The 23,233-nt window shown below is 36.9% G+C and overlaps 2 protein-coding genes across 6 annotated transcripts in view; one reads left to right on the forward strand and one right to left on the reverse strand.

Annotated features, from left to right (window-relative positions):
* Positions 1-686: 686 nt before the first annotated feature.
* ORMDL1 (ORMDL sphingolipid biosynthesis regulator 1) lies at positions 687-13,966 on the reverse strand. 3 transcript variants are annotated; one of them, XM_039234699.1, is made up of 4 exons: positions 13,947-13,966; positions 11,092-11,272; positions 5,585-5,736; positions 687-2,260 (listed from the first exon to the last, which is right to left on the reverse strand). In XM_039234699.1, exons 2-4 carry the CDS (start codon positions 11,263-11,265, stop codon positions 2,125-2,127), a joined length of 462 nt encoding a protein of 153 aa, XP_039090630.1. In that variant the 5' UTR covers positions 11,266-11,272; positions 13,947-13,966; the 3' UTR covers positions 687-2,124. The 3 variants fall into 3 exon arrangements, with proteins under 3 accessions (XP_039090630.1, XP_039090627.1, XP_039090629.1); XM_039234696.1 differs by lacking the exon at positions 13,947-13,966 and adding an exon at positions 13,636-13,736; XM_039234698.1 differs by lacking the exon at positions 13,947-13,966 and adding an exon at positions 13,418-13,609.
* Positions 13,870-23,233, forward strand: part of PMS1 (PMS1 homolog 1, mismatch repair system component) — a 100,265-nt gene continuing 90,901 nt past the window's right edge. Inside the window, exons 1-3 of one of the 3 annotated variants that reach the window (XM_039234693.1) lie at positions 13,870-13,963; positions 14,958-15,073; positions 20,117-20,268. In XM_039234693.1, coding sequence (XP_039090624.1) covers positions 20,137-20,268 — 132 coding nt within the window. In that variant the 5' untranslated portion in view covers positions 13,870-13,963; positions 14,958-15,073; positions 20,117-20,136. The remainder of the gene's footprint in view (positions 13,964-14,957; positions 15,074-20,116; positions 20,269-23,233) is intronic. The other 2 variants (XM_039234694.1, XM_039234695.1) reach the window with 2 other exon arrangements.

Here is a 23,233-nt window from a genome sequence, read left to right on the forward strand (position 1 = left end):
ATTCTCATCCTCCTTATTACTCCTTGCTAGTCCTAGTGGCTGGCTATCTTTTCCTTAAAAACACACCCCCATTCCTGCCCCAGAGCTTTTAATATTACCATTACCTACATATCCTTACTGCACTGCCTATACCCTCATTCCTGCCCCAGAGCTTTTAATATTATAATTACCTATCTATCATTACTACACTGCTTTCAAACTGTATCCACAATGCCTAAAACAATACCTACAACAGAGTGGACCCACAGACATCTACTGAATAAGTATTTTTAAAACACTGTAGGGTGAAGAGTGCAGAGGGAAGGAAGCAGAATGCCCATATCAACAGAAGATTTCTATCTCTGAAGTCTGTGCAAAAAGTAAGCTTTTGAGGTAAACTTTAAAATGAAGAAAGAGGGTTTAGTCGGTTAAATGTACAACTTTGGCTCAGGTCATGATCTCACGGTTCACAAGTTTGAGCCCTGTGTTGGGCTCTGTGCTGACAGCTCAGAGCCTGGAGCCTGCTTCAGTTTCTGTGTCTCCCTCTCTCTCTACCCTCCCCCCTCTCAAAAATAAACATGAAAGAAATTAAAATAAACACAAAGCAAGATTTTTAAACTACCTTAATAAAATTCAGTTGCTTAAACACAATTGAAAAATATAAACGTGATGTTCCTGACTGAATTTAGAGATTATTTACAATAATCTTACACCAAAGAAAAGTTTTATTCAAGTATAGATTACTGGTTTAAAAATACATGGGTAAAAGACAAACATACAAAGGCGTATCATACAATGGGTTTCTAAACTCAATACTTTTGAAATATAAAACAATGATCATTACCCCCAAAAGTCAGTTTATTGAAACAAATTGATTTTTCAGAAGGTCTATAACTCTTCACTCAGCTTTTGTTTACAAATGTTACTGGATTTTTTTCAGTCTCATCAAATATCAGAACTTTGTTTTTGATATGTTTACTTCTCAAAGTAGTATACAGTTATTTCTTGCAATTAATTAATGTCAACTATAGGAAGTTTCTCTAAGTCACAAGAATTCAATATGGTTGTTGCTTTGGAAAGAGTTACCATTTTACATTATATATGCTAAGACCCATACACTGAAAGGCAAAACATAAACGGGCAAAACATGGGTAGTGAGAACAAGGGGACTAAGAAAAGACAACGTTTTCTTTTACTGTAGGTCTGCTAAAGATGACTTCATTATTTACTTTGGAACTATTGCTAGAAAAACAGTTTCTGCCAGACCACAGGTTAGCTATATAGTTGTCCATTTTATGTTTCCTTTTCTAAATAACAGCAGACTTTAACAATTAGATTGATCAAATAAGCAGAGACCTCTAAATTACCATATACGTTAAATTATTTTCTTAATTGGTTTAGCAGCCTTGTATCTGGAAAGGCAACAAAACCCACTCTGTTCCAAAATTAGAAGGCTGACTCAGAGGCTGTAAAATGCCTAGCTGTCTTCTGTCACCAGTCATGAAGGTGGACCTTCATGAACTCCTTAACTTAATAAATTTAAAAATGACCTCAATCTATCAACACAATGTTGAGCCAGCAAAAGCAAAAAAGTATAATCATAAGGTAGGGATTGGACTGTATAAAACATGAGGGAACTATCCTCTTCTACAACATAAGAGGACCATGTATGGTNAAAAAAAAAAAAAAAAAAAAAAAAAAAAGATCTATACTAAAACTGCAAAGAGATGATTCTGGTTTACATGTAAGTCTGCTTAAACTGACTATGACTGAATGATTGGAAATTTTCTTCTCCTAACATAATGCCCATTCATTATAAGCTAAGCTGATTTTGTTTTCTTATAAATCTCTTATTTCCTTGAATTTATCTACTATTCCTCCACTGTACAGCCACTTAACTTAAAATCTGGGCCTGCCCAGACTGCCTGTAACACCTCTCTTCAGAAAGATACCAGATGCATTAAGCAGAGGCATCTTCTAGTTAATATCTGCACTTCAAAACAGCATGTGAAGAACCAGCACCTGGCCCTTCAATGTAAATACTTCTCATTTCACATTATCATGGAAACAGTGCAGTTTACTAACCACTCCTTCCTTACAGAAAACTCAGTAGCTGTAAAATTTTCTGTTCCATTTCAAAACATTTCAATACTTATTAATTCCAAAGATCCGAACACCATGTAGCTGTGGCATTTTGGGAATTAGTACACTCAGGAGAGAAGCTGTGTTTAGGATGAAGTGAGTTGGATCATACTTCGTATAGAAACTTGCCAGAAAGTATCTGTAGAAATAAAAGTTAAAAATATATAACACCTAAAAATGAAATTACTTAGAATTTATTTAAAACTTAAAAAAAAAAAAAGGCCACTGGAACACAGATACCTAAAAGCAGAATCACTTTTGAGCACTAAAACAGGAGGCACCAGTTTGGGGTCTAAATTCATTTGGGATTTAAAATTTTATTTAATGGAGGAATATATGCAAATTTTGCATTACTGAAATTATGTGAAATGCCTTTGAAATAAGGTTTGCTACTTAGCATCTTTTAAAGAAGAAGTCTTTCAAACTAGGGCTCATTTACTCTGAAATTTCAGGTATAGTTTTGTATTTATGGATATGTTTCTAAAGAGAGAATCCAGTTCCAAAGCATCTATCATATTCTTAAAGGGTTTGTGACCCACCAAAAGGTTAAAAACTGCTGTTAGAGTTGTGGAAAATGGGGTGTTAGTACATGAGTACAATTCAGTATCTTTGAAAGAAAACAAATAACTTGGTTGCCTTTTTGATGTTTATTGTATCCAAATAGGTTGGTAACCAGTTTAACTGGAAAACTGGAAGACACTGTTGTAACATTCCAGCTGTTTTTGCTGTACCTGAACATAGTACAAATTCAGACATCCAATGTCAGAAATTTGTCTTAACAAGCCTATGCTACCTTTAGGACCATAAATCATCAAGTCAGAATGTCTAGTTTTACCCAAGGGCACAACAGAGTGCAGACATATCATCTGGACACTGAGTGTATCCAAATATAGACAGGATATCATACTTTGCTTGATCACAACTATGAAGTTAGTCTGCATTTGAGTGTTTGTCCAATTAGTACTTTTAGAGTATATAGGAAAATATTCTAATAGCCTTTCCTCTAAGTACAGTCATTAATTTCTAGTAAGAGGAGATAAATATCTTGTATAATATGGTTAGAAAAGAACAGCCATTTTCAAATATGACTGTATACACATTTTCAGAGTCATCTAAATTGAGAATTCTATAATCTTCCACCTATTTCACAAACTATAATCAGAAAATTCCTCTTGAGAATAATCCATATTCTTTAATCTTTAGTTAAATCCTTTCCTTCAGCTTTCATATGCTTGAAGACTGTGTTTCTAACTTCCTTCCCTGAACAAAATAGGATATCAATTGCATTTAGTAAGCTCATTTGATTTCCCATTATCATTATGGGTTTAACCTATAACCTGATATGACAGAAATAATAAATTTTTTTGGAACGCCTTCTCCTCATCATACTGTAGCATATACTGTATGTATCATACTGTCCCCTTTTAATAAAAACTAACTGTATGTGTAAATTATATGAAAATTACTTGGTTCTTGCAAAAACCTAGACAGCCCTCTAAGGGGATACTAAACTGAACTGGGGATCATGTAATGGCATTTATTTGCCAAAGGGTATACTGGAAAGAGACCTGCACTAGAAACTGGAAGTTTAGGGTTTCACCTGGGCTCTTGACTCTGACTAGCTGCAAAATCTGGAACAAGATAATGCATTTGAGTCTGTTTATCTAAAAATCTGGGGTAACACTGCATGTCCCACCTACCTAACAAATGATGACCAAATAAGAAAATGTGAAAGCACTCTGAAAATTATCAATGCTATATAGATGGCTTTAATGTTGTTTCTTCAGTTATATAAGGAATTTAATCACAGAATATTTGAAATCATACCTGTGGGTCAAAAATACATTTTTAGAAATACAGATGTTGTACACAGGTACATCTTAGTTGACCACTTTGTGATAGCCCTTATTGAAAAATTAACTATACATGTCAGCCTTTTTACATTAATTATAATGCAATCCTCAACATTTTATAGATGAGAAAATAAGGCTTTTAAAGAAATGGCCAAAAGTCACAAAGCTAGAAAGCAGTAGAGCTAAAGTCCAAATTTAGGGCTGTTTAAAAAACTATTATTCCTGTTACTGTGTTTATCTTTATGAGATCATACAAATCATTATCTTTTGACATTAATTTTATATGGGGCCTAAACAAAATTTTAAAAATTTCCTCGAAGTCCTAACAACATAAGGAAAAAAGAAATCTCCTCCCACTTTATGATCAATTTACTTTCATTTAAAAATGCCTTCCTTTTCCTGATAATCTATCTAAAATCTACCTTCCCTAAGTCTCAGTTTAAGGAATCCTAATTTAGCCTCCACGGAGTTTTCCCACTTACTGCAGACTGCATGGATCCTAAATCATGGATATGTCATTATATAAAACTATGTGGTATATAGTGTTTGATTAAAAGATGTGAAATATCCATTATGCGTGCAACTATACTGAGTGTGGAATTCAGAGCAATCTATGCATTTATAAATTCTTTACAAAAATAAAACATTTATAATAACAAACAATGCTAAGTGGCATAAATAAGGGATGTGTAACAACTACTAAAGGATTTCAAAGCAAGAATTATTATTTAAGGTTGAGTGCTAAGGAGAAGACTGCACTGAGAAGGTGTAATTTAAATACTGAAAGAAGAGTAAGATAAATTAAGAACGGAGAAGGTATTTTAGATAAGAGAAATGATTTGAACAAAGGCATAGAAATGGGACTATGCACGAAGCATTAAGAAAAACGCTGCTTGGAAGAGCTTGACCAGGTGGTAGTTGGGTGGAGGTATAATATTCACACAAAGGAAAAATGAGGTAGGAACCATTTGTGGAGGTAATACCTATATACCTATCAGGTAATAGGAGGAAATTTAAGGTTAAATGCTTTAGAGATAGGTATTATCTCATTTATTTCTTACGGCATCCAAATGAGTTATGTAGTATTGGCTAGAATTTCATTCATGAGCAAACCAAGCAGGCGGTGTGATAAACATAGGGACTCAATCCAGATCTGTCCTACGATGAAAGCTAACCCTCTCTTATCTATAAATTATACAGCAATCTCTCCCAGGGAGCTTGAACATCCAAACAAGGAGAGGCAGATAGTCAATGAAATTCATGTGAAATCACCCAAATCCTTGGTTAAAATAGTGGAATATAGAATAAAATTATGCATTAGCTTTCTTATAAGCAACTTAAGGATTTGAACTACAATATATTTGATCTGTGCATCCTAGAAGCTCTAAACATACTAATAAGTACATTACGTTACTTCCATATGTTACGGAATGAAGTAAAAACACTTTATTACCAGCTTGTTAAAGATTTTGCCTGTATTTTATACTCTGAGTTAGCTATTTATTGGTATAGGTTTCAACAAATATTATTTGTAAATGAAATTCAACGTAATAAAAGGACAGCTTCCTCTTATCCAATCTTCTTCATTCCTAAAAATTTCTACCACTTACAGAATTATTGGAGAAATTGTGAAAAACTTCCGTGAAGATGTAAACTGTACTCCATAGTCCAGTTGTTCCCAATGAGTAAGGAGCCGTGCTTTACCCTGGTCAGGAGTTTCAAAAGGTGTTCCTTTTACTGCATGCAAAAATACATACATCCCCTGGAATAAAAGCAGTATCAAATATTAGTATTTATCAGTAAGCATTTAGATAGTTCCAGACTGCTTAGCAGTATGGGTGATTCAGATTAATAGCTCAGGTTTTACGCTTTCATATTATTTGTGAAAAATCAGTTTCTTCATAGTAAAATAAAACTTTCAGGGGTATATGAAAATTATTTGGAGAAAACCAGTAAAAGGTCAACGAAAAACGTAACCTACTTTCATCTCCTATTAAATTGAAATGCACACAAAAAACATCAGGATAGCTTTACATCATTATTTAGATTTTCTAATTCCTTTCCTATTAAGAAATATGATTATCTTATCCTTGATGTATAGGAATGTTTAATGTTACATTGGTAAATATGATACTTATAAAATGAAAAAAAACATGCAACTTGTTAAATAATAATAAAACTTTCCGTATCAGGGGAAAATGGGTTTGAAAATATTTAATATTAGGACTGTGTTTGTCTCAATAGTTCTCTTCTAAAGAGACAAAGATGGTTACGTAATAAGTATAATGTTCAACTCAATATGCTTTTAAAATTACCACTGTGGGGGCGCCTGGGTGGCTCAGTCGGTTAAGCATCCGACTTCAGCTCAGGTCATGATCTCGCGGTTTGTGAGTTCAAGCCCCGCATCGGGCTCTGTGCTGACAGCTCAGAGCCTGGGGCCTGCTTCAGATTCTGTGTCTCCTTCTCTCTCTGCCCTTCCTCTGCTCACACTCTGTCTCTCAAAAATAAACATACATTAAAAAATTCTTTTAAAAAATAATAAAATAAAATAAAATAAAATTACCACTGTGTCCTAATAGTGTTTCTTCTGTAGTTGTGGTTTTTGTTTTTTTGTTTAAAGTAAAAAGCCTTACTAAAAGCCATTCTGTTCAGCAATATTTTTGAACATCTAATTTTGTGATTAGGAAAAAACCAATATATACTAGATTTGATTTCCTTGAGATTATGATATCCATTCAGATCACTGATAGTACTACATTGCAGGATCACTGTCTGACGCACCAGTAACAGAATATTCCTGCCTAAATATTATTATGAAACCATATTTCCCGCTAGTAGTCATAATGAGGTATCATTTTTTCTACTTCACTTTTAATAAATATATGGGAAAAAAGAAAAACTTGTGATTTGTAATTTTATATTATTAACTAGGTTAAGAGAGCCCTCGTTTTCAAGGTTAGCCTACTTTTTAGTTATTCCATTAGACAATTCAAAAGTTGTTTAGCTGCAATGACACCTAAACTATATAGAAACAGACTCATGTTCAAATGGATTAACTCAACAAATATTTAGTAAGTGGCTTATACATATAGGACACAGGATATGGATGCATTTATGAAACTGAGTAAGACATGTCCACAGCCTGGGAAAAAACTCACTCTTCTAAGAGATAGTAAGGGGAAAAAAAAGATATGAATAAGCAATTAGAATGTAGGGCAGAAATTGCTATCAGAGGTACAGAATATTCAGCAAATGCAGAAGAGGGAAAGGTTCTTTGTTGCTGAGGCAAAAGCTGTGATGCTACCTTGTCAGCTACCTCATATGTGAAGGTTCAGTTCAAATGACCATCCTTAGTGATGCCCTCCTCATTAGTAGTAGCCTATGTACTTGTATAGAATTTTATTGAAAATATTTTATTTATAGCACAATATGTTGTTTGAATTGTTTACATGTTTGTTTTTCCATTAGCCTGAATACCTCAGGAACAAGGGCTGGTATACAGCAAGTATTAGACATTAAGCCAAGATGACAGTAAGCTAAGGGATGTTTATTCTGTAAGCACAAAGAAACCATATTCACATGGGCTTTACAGGAGACAATAGAACAGAAATCATTTGCTTTTAAATTCTGAGCATGTGATCCAAAAAAGAATCTCTACTCTAGCCCATGCATGTATTAGAATTATCAAAAAAAAAAAAAAAAAAAAAAAATCCTCTATTATTTCCTTCAAACTACATGCATTACCAGTGTTCTAGAATATAATATTCAAACAGAATATCTTAGATATCCTTTTCAGTGAGACATTATAAAATCTTACCTGACCATTTATCTTCTATCCCATTATTTTTAATAGGAGAATTTCTACAAAATTTAGTGATAGCTAATATATACCCAAATCAAAAGAATTGGAAAAAGAAATATGTAGCTCATGGTTAGCCCTTACAAAATATTTACTTGCTCAAAATGCAGAAAATTCTCATTCATTTTAAAAGCTAGGCTAAGAATTTTGTGAAATTAATACCTCTGAAAGTGAACTATAGCATTGTAAAAATGAATAAAAACAAATCATTGTAGGTTTCTACTGTATGGTTTAGAAAACCAAAGACAGTGTTTTTTTCTTATCGGGGATAATACCTAGGTTTACTTTCCCATTTAAAAGCATTCAGAATACATTTCAAAGGAAACTTAAATTTGGAGTCATGTAATTGCTACATTGATGGATGGAACTTAGGTCTTTAGTGTGATGAATTAATAAGCCAGAAGTTTGCTTCCCTACGTGTTGTCAATTACCATGTGGCAATATATTGTGCCTCAATATCAGTTAGCCACTTGAAAACATAAGGGTGAGGGGTGACTTCTAAAGTACATTTAATACATGTGCCATCAGAGAAGGAATAATTATGTGACAATACAGACTAATTCAGCAAACATTTACATATATCCTTAGAGACATGGAAAATAAAAAGATAAATGTCTAATTATTAAACTATGATAAATACATGATAAAAGAATGCAGCATGGGAGTTTTGTAGCTTTCTGGAGAAGGTGGTATTTGAATAGTTTTCCTGGACTAGGAATCAGCCTGGCAGCGGAGGATGGAAAAGGGGTATTAAAATAGTGGAAAAAGAGCCTAAGCCAAAGCAAAAAGGTGAAAGCAACATCATTTTCATTACTGTTAGAGCAAAACTCATGTTTGGAGATGGGCTGAGATAGATTGAGTTCTTTTCTTGCCTCTGTACTATTATCTCATATGCCACATAAGAAACTTGTTGCTTTACAATGAATGTAATGGGAAATCATAAAAGGACTTAGAGCATGACTTGATCATATATGCATTTTAAAAACAACTCTGTGCCAGCTTAGAATGGAGGAGGGTAGAGTAGAAGAACATCAAGGAGACTATTTAATCTACTGGAGTACCCCACCTGAGAAACAAATAAGGGTATAAATCAGCAATATCTGTGGGCATCAAGATGAGAGAAAGTAAAGTAGCAGAACAGACAGGGCTTTGACTATATGGATATGGAAGACAGAGGAAAAGCAGTTAACCTAAAACTAGAGTGACCATATATCCTAGTTGGCATGGACGGTCCTGATTTATACCTATTTTCATGGAGTGGTTATTACGAGAGATCCTTTTTACTCTCAAAACAGTCTCAGTTTGGATAATACAATATACTAATCATTTTACTTTTGAAGCTGTCTGGCTTGACTTACTGGGCACATAGTAGTGCATTTAGATTAGATTAGGAACAAAGCCAGAGGAACGGGTTGTAAGGGGTAAGAGACAGATCAGGTACTTCAATTTATACTTGTTTGTTCTACAGGTAGAAACTGAAATATGGATAGATGAACCTAGACACAATACATAGAATAAAAAGAGATGAATAAAAAAGAACCTTGGAGACAGCAATAAGGAGAGGAAAACATAAGACTGTACAAGAAGAAACAGAAAGGAAAAGGAAAAATCAGAAATATATCTAGGAAAAAGTGATCCCATGAAAGCCAAAGGAAAGGAATTCAAATAAAAGGGATACAATTCTTGTCAAATATTTCAGAGAAGTTGGTATTTAAAAATAGCATTTTGCCCTATCAAAGTCCATTGCATAAAGTGGACTAAATGGACATTCACTTATTTTTACCATATTATCCTTGTCCTCCTCCAGTCAAATTCAAATACTCTTCAGAAGACAGGAAATAAATACATAGTTCATCTAGATTCAATTAAAAGTTTCAATTAATTGTATTGCTCCCCTTTCATAGGCTGTTAAAGATAAGAAAAGTCACTATCAGTTGTTTCTTTTTTTAATTTTTTTTAACATTTTATTTATTTCAGAGAGAGAGAGAGCGAGCGAGCAGGGGAGGGTCAGAGAGAGAGGGAGACACAGAATCTGAAACAGGTTCCAAGCTCTGAGCTGGCTGTCAGCAGAGCCCGACACAGGGCTTGAACCCATGAACCGCGAGATCATGACCAGAGCTGAAGTCGGACGCTTAACTGATTGAGACACCCAGGGTGCCCCAGTTGTTTGTTTTTTTTTTTTAAACAGACAATTTTCAGGGCTGCATAATATGGTCAATAGAGTCAACTGAATCTCTGATACTTTGCGGTGTTTTTTTTTAGTGTTTATTTATTTTTTTGAGCGAGAGATAGAGTGTGAGTGAGGGAGGTACAGAGAGAGAGAGAAGACACAGAATCTGAAGCAGGCTCCAGGCTCCAAGCTGTCAGCACAGAGCCCAACGCGGGGCTCGAACTCACAAGCTGTGAGATTGTGACCTGAGCCGAAGTCGGATGCCTAATCGACTGAGCCACCCAGGCGCTCTGAATCGCTGATACTTTGTAGGGCTATCCTATAATACAGAAGAGAAGATCTACAGTCAACATGAAAAAGCTAAGGCACTATAAGATCCTCAATCAAGTATAATTAAGCTCAAAATTTCTATACTGAAGCAGGAGAGTATACTTATATAATTTAGAAAAGTTTAACAAGGATTGAAAACAAAGATGTTTATTAGACTCCAGTTAATCAAAAACCGTCATTTCTTCTAAAACATTCTGTTTAATACTATAGCAGCCTGAATTAGTATTTTGTATTTTTTGCTAAAATGGCGTTTTTTTCTAGATCCTATGAAACCAAAATAAAAATCTTAGAGAGAGTACCCAATGTTTAAAAATAAAGTATTAATAGATAACCCTATCCCTCATTATATATGGATATCTTCAAAATTATCATACATACTAAAAATTAGTGTACTGTACACTTTTAAGTCAGTGAATTTTGTTATATACGTTATGAATTATAGCTCAATAAAACTGTTAAACTATGTCATGTGTTTTTCTTTCATAACATAAGGTTTTAAGCTCTTTTACAAATTGTTTAAATACACATAACATAAGATGTATCATTTTAACCATATTTTAAGTGTACAGTTCAGTAGCATTAAGTACATTCCCATCATTATGCAACTATCACCACCATCCACTTCTAGAACTCTTTTCATCTTGCAACACTGAAACTGTACCCATTAGACAGCAACACCCCATTTCTTCCTCCTTCAGCCCCAGATAAGCACTAAAGCTTAGGATTTTAAGCGCTTAGTATAAAGGTGAAATTCTTACCAGATTATGTATAACATTTGTCAAGGTCCAAGCAACAGGAACACTGAAGAATGGAATACTAAGTAGAACAATATGAAGCAAGCCAACTCCTAACGCGTAGGTTAGCCACATACCCCGGCTGTTCATTACACGGGTATTTGGATTCACCTCACTGTGGGCAACTCCAACATTCATGTTTGCTCTGTAGGAAAGCAATGAAATGAATCAACACGACGAACTATAAACTTAAATACTTTTTTTTCTCACATGACAAAATAAGTATGTTACTAGGATCATTTTTCTCCGGTTGTTCTGAAATAGAACAAATACGCCCACCAAAATATGCTATTTGTAGATCCTAATAAAAGCAGTAAATAATTCTTAACATTTGACTTCATGATAAGATGGACAACTTACTTTTATGGTTCTTATTGATAAAATAAGCAGTTAAAACCCCTTCCTAAAGCTTGTCTTCTACCATGCTGGTTATACTAAACGAAATAACGGACAAGAAAACTCAACTGAAAGAAAACCTACATTTTCTTATTAAGACCAATGTGAAAGCTCAGGAGTTAAACGTACCAACAGAAAAGACCAATATTAAAAGAGCAAAGCTGCAGCATTATTTACAATAGCCAAGATATGGAAGCAACTGAATAAAGAAGATGTGGTATATGTAAAATAGAATATTACTAAGCCATAAAAAAGAATGAAATCTTGCAACATGGAAGAACCTAGAGGATATAATGCTAAGGGAAATAAGTCAGAGAAAGGCAAATACCGTACGGTTTCACTTATATGTGGAATTTAAGAAACAAAACAAACACACAAAGAAAAAAAAGACAAAAAAAACAGACACTTAAATACAGAGAACAAACTGGTAGTGGGGAGACGGGTGAAATGGAAAAAAAAAGGATTAAGAGTACACTTATCTTGATGATCACTGAGAAATGTACAGAATTGTTAAATCATTATATTGTACACCTGAAACTAAATATAACACTGTATGTTAATTATACTTGAATTAGGGGCGCCTGGGTGGCTTAGTCGGTTAAGCGTCCGACTTTCGCTTAGGTCATGATCTCGCGGTTCGTGGGTTCGAGCCCCGCGTTGGGCTCTGTGCTGACTGCCAGTTCAGAGCCTGGAGCCTGTTTCAGTCTGTGACTCCCTCTCTCTCTGACCCTCCCCTGCTCATGCTCTCTCTCTCTCTCTCTCCTAGAAATAAATAAAACATTAAAAAAATTAAAAAAAATTAAACTTGAATTAAAGACCAAAAAAAAAAAAAAAAAGGCAAAGTGGATGCAGCCAGTCTCTTACACTTCCTGTGACGTTTCCAAAAAGAGTGGTCACGTTCAAGTAACTTCTTTTTAAATACTGAACTTGGGAGGAACACAATGTGGTGGAAAATTTATATGGTCAAGGGATAAAGTTTGCTTCTCAATCTCAGGGAACAATAAGGTTAAAACAATGAGTGTTTCCTCCTCTAATTTGTCAACTCTCCTTAAATTTTGGAGGTTTTTTCCTTTCTAAGTTTTTCCCTTTATTGTATTCAAGTTGAACACCAAAGGAAGAATGGGTTACTAGTTCCCAGTTAGTTTAATGCTGACATTTCCTTGGTTCTAAGAATCCCTTGAATAAAGTATAACTGTCTTGAAGAATACCTATCATCCTAGTAAAAACCAACCAGTGAGACTGAAAGGGGGCCATGGTGAGAGTATATTTGGAATAGCTCTGATTTAGAAATAAGTCAATTTCTAAATCAGTTGACACTGAGAGGAATTTCCCATAACCGGATCCAACAAGTGTTTCCAGAGTAAAATGTCTCATTCTCTCTCCAAAAATCTATGGAACACGCATCAAGGCTTATGGTAATGGTTACACTAAAAGAAGCAAAAGTCTCAAATTTACGTGTGTAAATATTTCTTCTAATCTAAACATCTACTTTGCATCGTACATTATTTTCATAAGCTATAGGTTATACTTAGAAGATGCCACGACTCAAGATACTTTCCCCATTTTCTACAGGATGGAGAAAAAAATAAATACAGCTCGAAAGCGGCTAAAAATTTATACCCAGGCTTGAAGGCAAAGCTGGTGTGGTACAGACCCTACCCCGGTACACAAAACCTTTCCAAGAAGTCGGCCGCGCCACTTCGGGCCGGGCAAACAAAGACTTCCGACATTGTCTACCTACGTGTGTGCCCTGAGGGCGGCGACCCGCAAGGACCCCCTTGGGGACTCCTTCTAGAGCCAGACAACCACCGGCAGCCTTTCCCGAATGCTGGAGTGCTAGGCCAGCCAAAGCTCAGCAACACCCGCTGCTGCTACCCCTGCGGGGCCTCCTCACCCGTCCCTTCCTTCTCGGAGCTGCACCTCCCGCCACTACCACCTCAAGACGACAAGGATGTGCGGTAAGCCTCGTGGCCACTAGCCCCGCTCGGCCAGACTGGGATCCTCGGACGCAACCGTAGTTCACTCTCTCCCCTCAAGCCTCCCTGGCCGGCCTGCAGCTCCCTACCGCCGCAGATAGCAGGACATCCCCTACAGACGTTCATGCCCACTCACCGCCGCCCCACTCCCGGCGGCCAGCTGGGAGCAGAACCAGCTCCGCGGCGACGGCGTCTCTTCAGGCGGAATGCCAATGGTCAGCTCCCGGGCTGCGCAGCTTACGGAAGCTTTCGGGGCCGAACGCGCCCGTCAGGGGATTGGCTAGGGACAGCGCCAATCCCACGTTCCCCGGGAAGGGCGGGACTAAGTGCTGCGCGCCTAGGGCCCGCCCCGCCGCGCTGGCTGGGGGCGAGTCCGAGATCCGCGAGGCTGGGCCTGTGAGCTCTGCGGGACGCTTGCTGCTCCGACAGTGGACGGTAATTGCCTACCTCCCGCGAGCAAGAAGGTAGTGTTGTGTGCCTAACGGGCATTCATTCTTATCTTCTCGTTGTCTCGAGAGTCCCTTTTCCCCGACTTGTCCCGGTCGGCGTGCAAGCGCCACTGGCCGCCGCGTGCCCTCCTCCCCTCAATAACCGAGGGGCGGGAAGCGGCCGCAGCCAGGCTCCTGGGCGCGCACGCGTGGAGGGCGGTCTTTGAGCAGGTCTTGGCTCGCTAATGTCTGCTGTGGCCGTTCCTGACTAAACCGTGTTTGGGCCTTTGTTGCAGCCCGTTCCCCAGATCTTTCTGAGTGCAGGATTTAAAGTTGTTTCCCAGGCAGACATTTTAACCCCGGACAGCTGTAACTCGTGAGTTTGGTTTAGGTTGTGTGTTGTGGAGTCCTACAGCTCATGCAAGCAGAATCTCATTTAACCGTGGTTTTTACGTTCTGGATTTAGCCACACGTTGAAGACAGGCACCTGTGTTACATGCTGAGGAAATGTGAATTCCGAACATTTATCTGAGAACAGAAGGGAAAAGTCAGATTATTTGAAATCATCTCTAACACTGAATTTCATTACCTTGTTAGTTCACAAAATTTTTGATTTGTATTGCTGAAGTAACTTTCAATAATATTTCAAAGTAGGTGTAAGAGAAGGTTGGTTATAGCTATGTATCTTGCATTTCTATTGGTTCTATGAAACTATTGGGTTATATTTATTATGGTTCTTTTTCCACTTTACTTTTTTTTTTCTGATTTTTAAAATGTTTGTTTATTTTGAGAGAGCTCTAGTTGGGGGGAGGGAGGAGCAGAGAGAGGAAAATGCCAAGTAGGCTCCATGCTCAGTGTAAAGCCCCAGGCTGGCTAGATCTCAATCCAGTGAAATGATGACCTGAGCTGAAATCAAGAGTTGGAGGACAAACTCATTGAGCCCCCAGGTGCCCCACATTTATCATGTTTTTAAAGTAAATTATTTCACTGTGTTTCTCTAAAATCTGTAAGTTCTCTGTTTCTTTTTTAGGTACCTTGTTGTCCTTAACTGACTTTCCCAGACAGGACTTTCAGGAGTATTTGATTTCCTTCCCAGAAAATATGGAAGACTGATTCCTGATATTCTCACACATTCTATGCTGTGATGTAAGCCTGATAGCAACTCTCACTTTTCAGAATGTGTCATTTGGTACATATATGGTGAAATGCTGGCTATGTACAACAGGTTTGCTAGGGATATGAGCTTCATGTAAAATCTCTGTCCTCAGAAAACTCTAAGCCAGGAGGAAGAGACAGGAAAACAATGGTTAGAATAGCCTGTGATGGGTTTTGGGTTAGAAATAAAGAAAATTTGCTGTGGGAGTACAAAGAAATGCATAGTCTGTTAAGTGGGAAAGGGTTGATGTTGGAGTAGTTAAGTAAGTCTTCCTTGAGGAGGTGATACTTGAACTAAATCTGGAAGGATGACTAGAAGTCACTCATATAGAAAGGGAACCTTGTGAGCTAAGGAACGAGTGAGGGCCACCACATTAAGAGAGACAGGTTGTGCAGTATGACAAGTTTACTGTGCATTTGGAGAATAGTGGGATAAGATTACAGAGAGATCCAGTTAAGGATTTTGGACTTTACCTGGTTAGCAATTGGAACTCTTTATGAAGTTTTAAGTAGGGTAGCAACATGATGAAATTTAAATATACAAAGAACACTATCATTGGTTGAGATTTGAGGCAGGATATCAATTAGGTGGTTATTGCAGTAAATCAGGAAAGAAATGTTTAAGGACTAAATAGAGGTCACAGGTGTAGAGAGGACTAGTATGAGAAATATTTACGTGGTAGGATAGATAGGACTGAGTGGCAGAATATAGAAAATGAGTAGAATTTTTAGGATAATTTCAGAATTTTTAATTTGGCTGTGTGAGACTGGATGAGCATGGCCTTTGGAGTCAAAATGCAGGTGTTTGTTCATCACGGACTAGTTTTGTGATCATGAATCTTGTGATCTTGATCTTGATCTTCTAAAACTTTCAAATTTCACTTGTGATAGAGGAATAATAGGGGTTTTGTGAGGACTAATGGGAATTATATGTATATACACACACACACACACACACCTCTATATAAAGTTGCTTACGGTAGCTATTTTTATTATCAAATATGGGAAAGTAGAGAACAATCTGAGATCAATTTGGGACATGTTTCTAAATGATGATATTTAGAAGGTTCTTGGAAATAAAGTCCTTTAGTCCAGAAAAAAAGTCTGATTAGGAGATACAGGAGAGGTAGAGGATGGTAAGGAAGCCAGTTAAAATAGAGTGTGACTTATTAGGAAGGAGGACACTTTTCTTAATGTTTACATTGGCGTGCTGATAAAATTATTCTTTGTGGCCCTTGATTGGTATTCTTCAAGTGCTTGCCATGAGTGAAGTACTATGATTGTTCTGTGTTGCATCCAGAAATACATAAGATATGATTACCTGAATTCAGAAGTTGTACAGGTCAAGACAGGTTAGATAAACATCCCATGAGTGATGCAAGCCAAGTTCTTTAAAAATATAGGGGGAGGAAAGGATCATTCCTGGTTGAGTGATCAGAAGGGACCATGATACAAATGGCTTTGGAATGGAGTCTAGAATGATAGAAGGATTGCACTAGGAAGTAGAGTTGTACATAATGGGATTGCTGGCAAAGGAGGATTGAGGTTTTTGACTTGAGTCACTATGAACAGTGTGCTACTAAGAGAAATAGCAAAGTGAAATGGAGGGCATGGGAAAGGGCAGGATGATAAATTTTGTTTCACAACTATTCATCTTGAGATAGCTTTGACACTGATCGTTAGAAAAGCCTGTTTTAGGGGTATCTGGGTGTATCAGTCAGCTAAGCATTAGACTTTTTATTTTGCTTCAGATCATGATTTTTATCATGATCTCACTGTTTGTGAGTCTGAGCTCCACATTAGGCACTGCGCTGACAGCGAGGTGCCTGTTTAGGATCCTCTCTCTCTCTCCCTCCCCCTCCCTCTCCCCCCCTCCCCCTCCCTCTCCCCCCCTCCCCCTTTCTCTCCGGCCCTTCCCTGTTAGCTCATGTTCTCTCTCACCCCCTCAAATAAACTTAAAAAAAAAAAAAAAAAAAAGAAAAGCCTATTTTAATGTGGGAAGATAAGAGAGATCTCTGTTGTAGTTATAGATTTAGATGTTGGTATCATAAAGAAACAAGATAATCATTGGGGTAATAGCGTTGAGGGAAGAATTTTTTGCTTTTGCTTTGATAGTCAAGATGCTGGTGGGAGGACTGGATAAAGAAAGTAGGTGAAAGTTCGTAGGAGGAGGAGACATTGACCTGGGAGTTAGAGAAGAGAATGGGCAAAGGTGTAAACATTTTAAGAAACCAGAGGACACAGTGGGGTGGAGGAGGTATAATGTGTGTGAAAATAGAAGAGTTCATACTGTAGTCTGCCTTGACCTCAGTAAACTGGAAGATTGGGATGAAATTAGGGACTTGGGGAAGAAATAGATTTTGTAAGAGAAATTGTAGAGAACGAGGCAAAGATGCTGAGATTAATAAAGAGATGGCCCAGAGAGAGTAAAAGGTGAAGTGATGCTAAGTTTATACCCCAAAGTTTGATTTGTTTTTCTTAGATCCTTGGGATTCTCAAACTAAAGTAGAAGACCTCTTGAACCCAAGCCTGACCTGATTCTAGGCCATGGGTTAACCCCTGTGGAAGTAAGGATTAGAAGGTGAGGGTAGGGATAGTATTCATTCTGGTGTTTGGTGAAACTCAACGTAGTCAGAGTATCCTGGGATCTTTAAAATGTGTAAATCTTAAAACACTGTAATAAGTTGTATTCATTATCTTATTTACTTCTCACCAAAACCACATGATATTATTATCTCCATTTTTATAGATTAGGTGATTGAGTTAGAGATTTTAATTTTATTAGCATAAGAGCTAGGATATAATGAAAGTAGTGTGATTTCAGAGCCTGCTCTGTTAACCACTATTCTATATGACACTGTTCAATAGAACTATAATGTATGCCGTGTATAATTTTAGGTGTTCTCATAGTCATATTAAAATAAATTTTAAGAAGGAGTTAATTTTAATAATGAGGTAAGCCAATATTCAGAATATCATTTTATCCTGTAGTCCATGTAAGAACTTAATAAAAGTTTATATCATGTATTTTTTCATATTGAACTTGAAACCTAGATTGTATTAGAACATCTCAATTTGGAGTAGCCACATTTCAGGTGCTCAGTAGGCACATTTGTCTAGTGGCTACCATGTTGGATAGTGCAGCTCTATACCCTCAGACCTATGTCCAGTCAGAACCTTGGGTAGAGTGTAGAGGGTGGCTTTTGCTTGTGATAGCACTAACTTGTGTGAATGGTATGAGAATGGAGTGGCGTAACCATCCACACTTTTCCTGACTAGAATACCCTCCCAGCCCTTGAGAGCAACAAAAAAACCATTGAGAGGTGGTGGTTTACAGCTGCTCTCCCTAAAACTGTGTACTCCAAAACTAGCTCAAATATACAGCTTAATTAGAAGTTGATTATTAGTATTAAAAATTCCCAGCGTTCCATTCCATGATAATTCCACATCACAATACTGTACATTTTCTATAGCCTTGTCATTTACAGAAAATTTCATATAGCTTGTTTATTTGAGCCTCACAACAAACCAGTGGGACACTATCTCCATTTACACGGGTACTACATTGATTTTACAGAGGGATGTAAGTGATTTGTTTCAGTTTACATGTAATAAAGATGAACTTCCAAACCTGTTTTTTTTTAGACTCCAATCTAGTATGTTTTTCTAGTGTACTAATCAGATTTGCCTTGTACAAAAGCATAATATAGTTATATTGCTTAGAACTCAATATGTTGGCCTCTTCCCAGAAATGCATCTCTTAAATTCCTATGTAACTGTTATAGTGGCTACTCTCCATTTCTTGTTTACCTATTCTTTACATGACTTTGCTGTTTACATCTTAATTTGGCTGAGAAAGAATCCTAAATGGTTATCTTTTTATTTTATTTGTTGACATTGCTGTTTTGTTTGGATTTAGATTCCGTAGGGTCAAATCATGTGAGCATGTGAGTCATGGTAAATTAAAGAAGTACCTAGGGTTCCCCTCTTCCCATTTTTTGGTCTTGAATCTATAGGAAAATTGCACTCTGTCAGGCTAGTGTTTTTTCTTTTCCTGAAATCTCTTCCAAAATTAAGCATTAAGGCAAACCTTACTCCCTGCATGTTTTACATATGGGATTTCCATATGAGTTTTTTTTTTTTTTATTTGTTTGAAAAGGTTTTATTAGACAAAGGGTTTATAAAATTTTAAATTTTTTTTAGAGAGTGAGCAGGCGACAGGGGCACAGTGGGGGAGAGAGAGTCTCAAGCAGGTTCCATGCTCTGTGCCAAGCTTGATAAGGGGGTCAGTCTCACAACTCTGGTATCGTGACCTGAGCCGAAATCAAGTCAGACACTCAACTGACTGAGCCATGCAGGTGCCCCTAGACAAAGGCTTTTTTAGCTAAAACAATTAGTGGCAAAGAGATTTTGGATATACAGTTGGGACTACATATAAAGGACCTTGAAGGCCAGCATAGAGATTTGAGCTTTATCTTGGGAAGCCCCATGATTCAAATGATGTTTTAGGCATAGTAGTATAGAAGATAGCTATCTTATGTCTGAGATCTGAGTAGTTTAGGTTAATAGTAATGCTAGGACCTAGATACCCGAATTGCAGTAGAGTTCAATGACTGAAAAAGACATTGTAACTCATCAAAATGTATAGATGACTAATGATGTTTGAGACTGTCATTAAGGCTCGTGACTGACTGACATCCACATCCCAAGGATCCACCTGGTCATTCCTAGCCTGGTAGATCATATATTACACGAATTATAGCACAATTTTTCTTATTGTTGTTTAATTATTACCATAGTGTGATGTACCAACTAACTTCTCTGTGCCTCAGTCTTATAAGATGGAGGTGAGAATTCCATCTATTTTAAAGAATATTGTAAGAAATAAATGATTTAATACTGTGTGTGTTTAAAATAGAGCCTGGCATACTGGGAAGCTCAGTAAATGTGAGCTGCTATTAATTTGTTGTTACTATGAGATCTGTTAGGAATGTTTAATAATTTTTATTTTTACAACTTATATTTTATCTTTAGCTACTCTACAAAAAGCTAGAATGAAACAGTTGCCTGCAGCAACAGTGCGCCTTCTTTCAAGTTCTCAGATAATCACTTCAGTGGTCAGTGTTGTAAAAGAGCTCATTGAAAACTCCTTGGATGCAGGTGCTACAAGCATAGATGTTAAACTGGTGAGTGTCCCTGAAAAGCCAAATATCTTTAAAGCAAAAAAGGTCTGGGCAGATAAGTTCTCCTTAGAGCCATTACCTTTCTCTTTCTATGTATTAGTTAATTATTCATAGGACAGTGCATGTTTTATCTTGTTAAGAGTAAATTCTTAAAGACAAATTTTAATTTAAGTCAAGATCACAGTAATACTAAAGGAAAATTTAAAAGAAAAGTTATTCTTTAGGACTCCATCACCAAAAACATGAATCTAATTTGTCCGTATTTCCTACTGATTATTCTTGGTTATTCATATTTATTTGTTTTATGCTCATTTGCATTTTATCTTTTCCACAAACCTAATTTCAGAATTATTTCCCTTGTGTCATAGTTTTCACATTAAAAATTTTTAACTGCTATATATTAAATCATTTGAGTTAATGTGACTTATAATACTTCCTATGATCTATTACAATTAGTTTGCATCTCTACCTCCCTTATTATAAACTATTAGCTCATAGAGGTAAGGTGTATATTTTTTCATTTTTGTGTCCTTCATACCTGGCCAGTGCCTGGTACATAAATGGTGAATAAATTGTTTGAGTGAATGTAGGAATACACTTTTTTATACTCTTCTAATTATCAGATATTTACAGTTAGTATGACAGCATAAGAAATAAGACTGATAAAAGTCTTTGTAGGAAAGAGACCTACCTTTATCACATATATATACACACACACGTGTTTATAGGGTGTTTGTAGGTGTTATAGCTTACATATTTATACGTGTTTATGTTATGTATATATATAGATTTCACATATATATTTATGTTTATAGCTAATATATAAAATACATATATATGTAGTTGTAATTGCTCCTTATAAAAACTTTGTGAATTATCTACTACTATACCTGTTTTATAAATAATTAAGGTTCTGAGAACTTTTGCAGAGTCCTATAATTAGTAAGAAGTGAATCAAATTGCAGTTTAGGTCTTTCTGTTTCTAAAACCAATTCAAGATCTTTGCTCTATGCTAGTGGTTGGTGCATCAGAATACTTTAATTACTAGGCCCTAGAATTGCGTTTGTAACAAGTTTCTAGTTGATGTTAAGAACTACTGTTCTAAACCATTTCAAACCTGTATTTGTTTCAAACAATATACAGTTGGCCCTTGAACAACACAGGCTTAAACTGCATGAGTCCACTTTGATGTGGATTTTTTATCTGATAGATATAATACAGTACCATAAATGTATTTTCTTTTCCTTATGATTTTCGTAATGTCATTTTCTAAATTTACTTTATTGTAAGAATATAGTATACTATATATATAACATACAAAATATGTGTTGACTTTTTGTGTCATTGGTGAGATTGCTAGTCAATATCAGACTATTAAGAGGAGGCTAGGAACATGGCAGAGTAAGAGGACCCTAAGCTCACCTAATCACACAGATACAACTAGATGACACTCACATTGGTGTAAATAGCCTGGAATAGACTCAGAGCCTGGCACTAGAAACTCCACAACTAAAGGTAGAGAAGAGGCTATATTGAAGAGGGTAGGAAGGGCAGAGATGCAGTGGGGAGTGCTCCATGGAGGAGAGAAAGCTGAAGGCATGGAGAAAGAAGAGAAATAGATTATATTGCACTAGGCAGCCTGCATGAAGAAGATGAATCCCCATAATACGTGGCTTTGAAAGCCATAGGGGCTGAATTCCGTGAATTCTTAAAGTCAGCAGGATTTAAAGCCTGGAATTTTAAGAGTCTCATGCTCTACTGACAAAGCTAGCCCTCCGGCACTTTAAAGCTTGGAAATTTAAAAAGCCACATTCTGGGAGAGCCTGGATAACAATAAGAAATGGAGTCCCTGCCCTTAAAGAGAGCACAACCAACAGTCCTTGGAGTTATAGCATAGAAACAACAGTTTGAAAATGGGAGGGAGAGTAGTTTACTTATTCCAGAGTGTGTCCCAGACAGCAGGGATCACTGAGGGACTCCTCCAGGAACAAAGGAATGGACAAACACCATTTCTCTCCCATACCCCCCAGTATAAACACATAGCCACCTGTGAGAACCAACATGGCACTGACACTACCTAATTTGCTTACACCATGGCCCCTGTCCGAACACTGCACTTTAAGAGATCCACACTTCACACTTATGCCTCATTTGTGACATTTTGAGTCCCCTTTCCCAGAAGACCAGCACAGACCTTCCCAACACTGTATCTCCCAACCTATGCGCTTTGTGGGCCCCCAGTCCAGCAGTGGTGGCAGGTCTCATTTTGCAAATAGACCAGCACTCGTCTTGTTACAACCCACGCCAAATACTGGTAGGTCCAAATACTACCCACAACAGGCAAAGAGAGTCTTCAGGGCCCTGCAGCAAAGGAAAAAGTGGCCAGGATACAATAGCAGGGCCTATGAAACACATAGGAGACACCCCTGAAGTGACAGGTTCTGATGAATAGGGGACACTGCACTCTAGAACACTACAGGACCTTTTCTTCAATAGGCCATTGCAGGGCCAAACCACAGCAAGAAACTTAGGTGAAACAGATACAAGTAATATACCTGATAGAGAATTTAAAGTAATGATCATAAAGACACTAGACTTGAGAAAAGAGTGGAGGACATCAGTGAGATCCTTAACAAAGAGATAAAAAAAGAACCAGAGATGAAGAACACAGTAAATGAAATTTAAGAAACAATAGATGGAATAATAGTAGGCTAGAGGATGCAGAGGAACAAGTTAGCATCTGGAGCATAGAGTCTTGGAAAGTAATCAAGCTGAACGGTGAGAGAAAAAAATATTCAGAATGAGAATAGACTTAGCTCAGTGACTCCATCAAGCATAAAATTTGTACTATAGGTATCCCAAAAGAAGAAGAGAAAAGGGGGAAGAAAACATATTTGAAGAAATAATAACTGAAAATGTCCCTAATCTGGGGAAGGAAATAGAGGTCCAGGTGCAGAAGGCTCAGAGA

This window comes from Hyaena hyaena, unplaced genomic scaffold (genome assembly GCF_003009895.1).
Source record: "Hyaena hyaena isolate Hyena2069 unplaced genomic scaffold, ASM300989v1 scaffold_92, whole genome shotgun sequence".
In the NCBI taxonomy this organism is placed as follows: domain Eukaryota; kingdom Metazoa; phylum Chordata; class Mammalia; order Carnivora; family Hyaenidae; genus Hyaena; species Hyaena hyaena.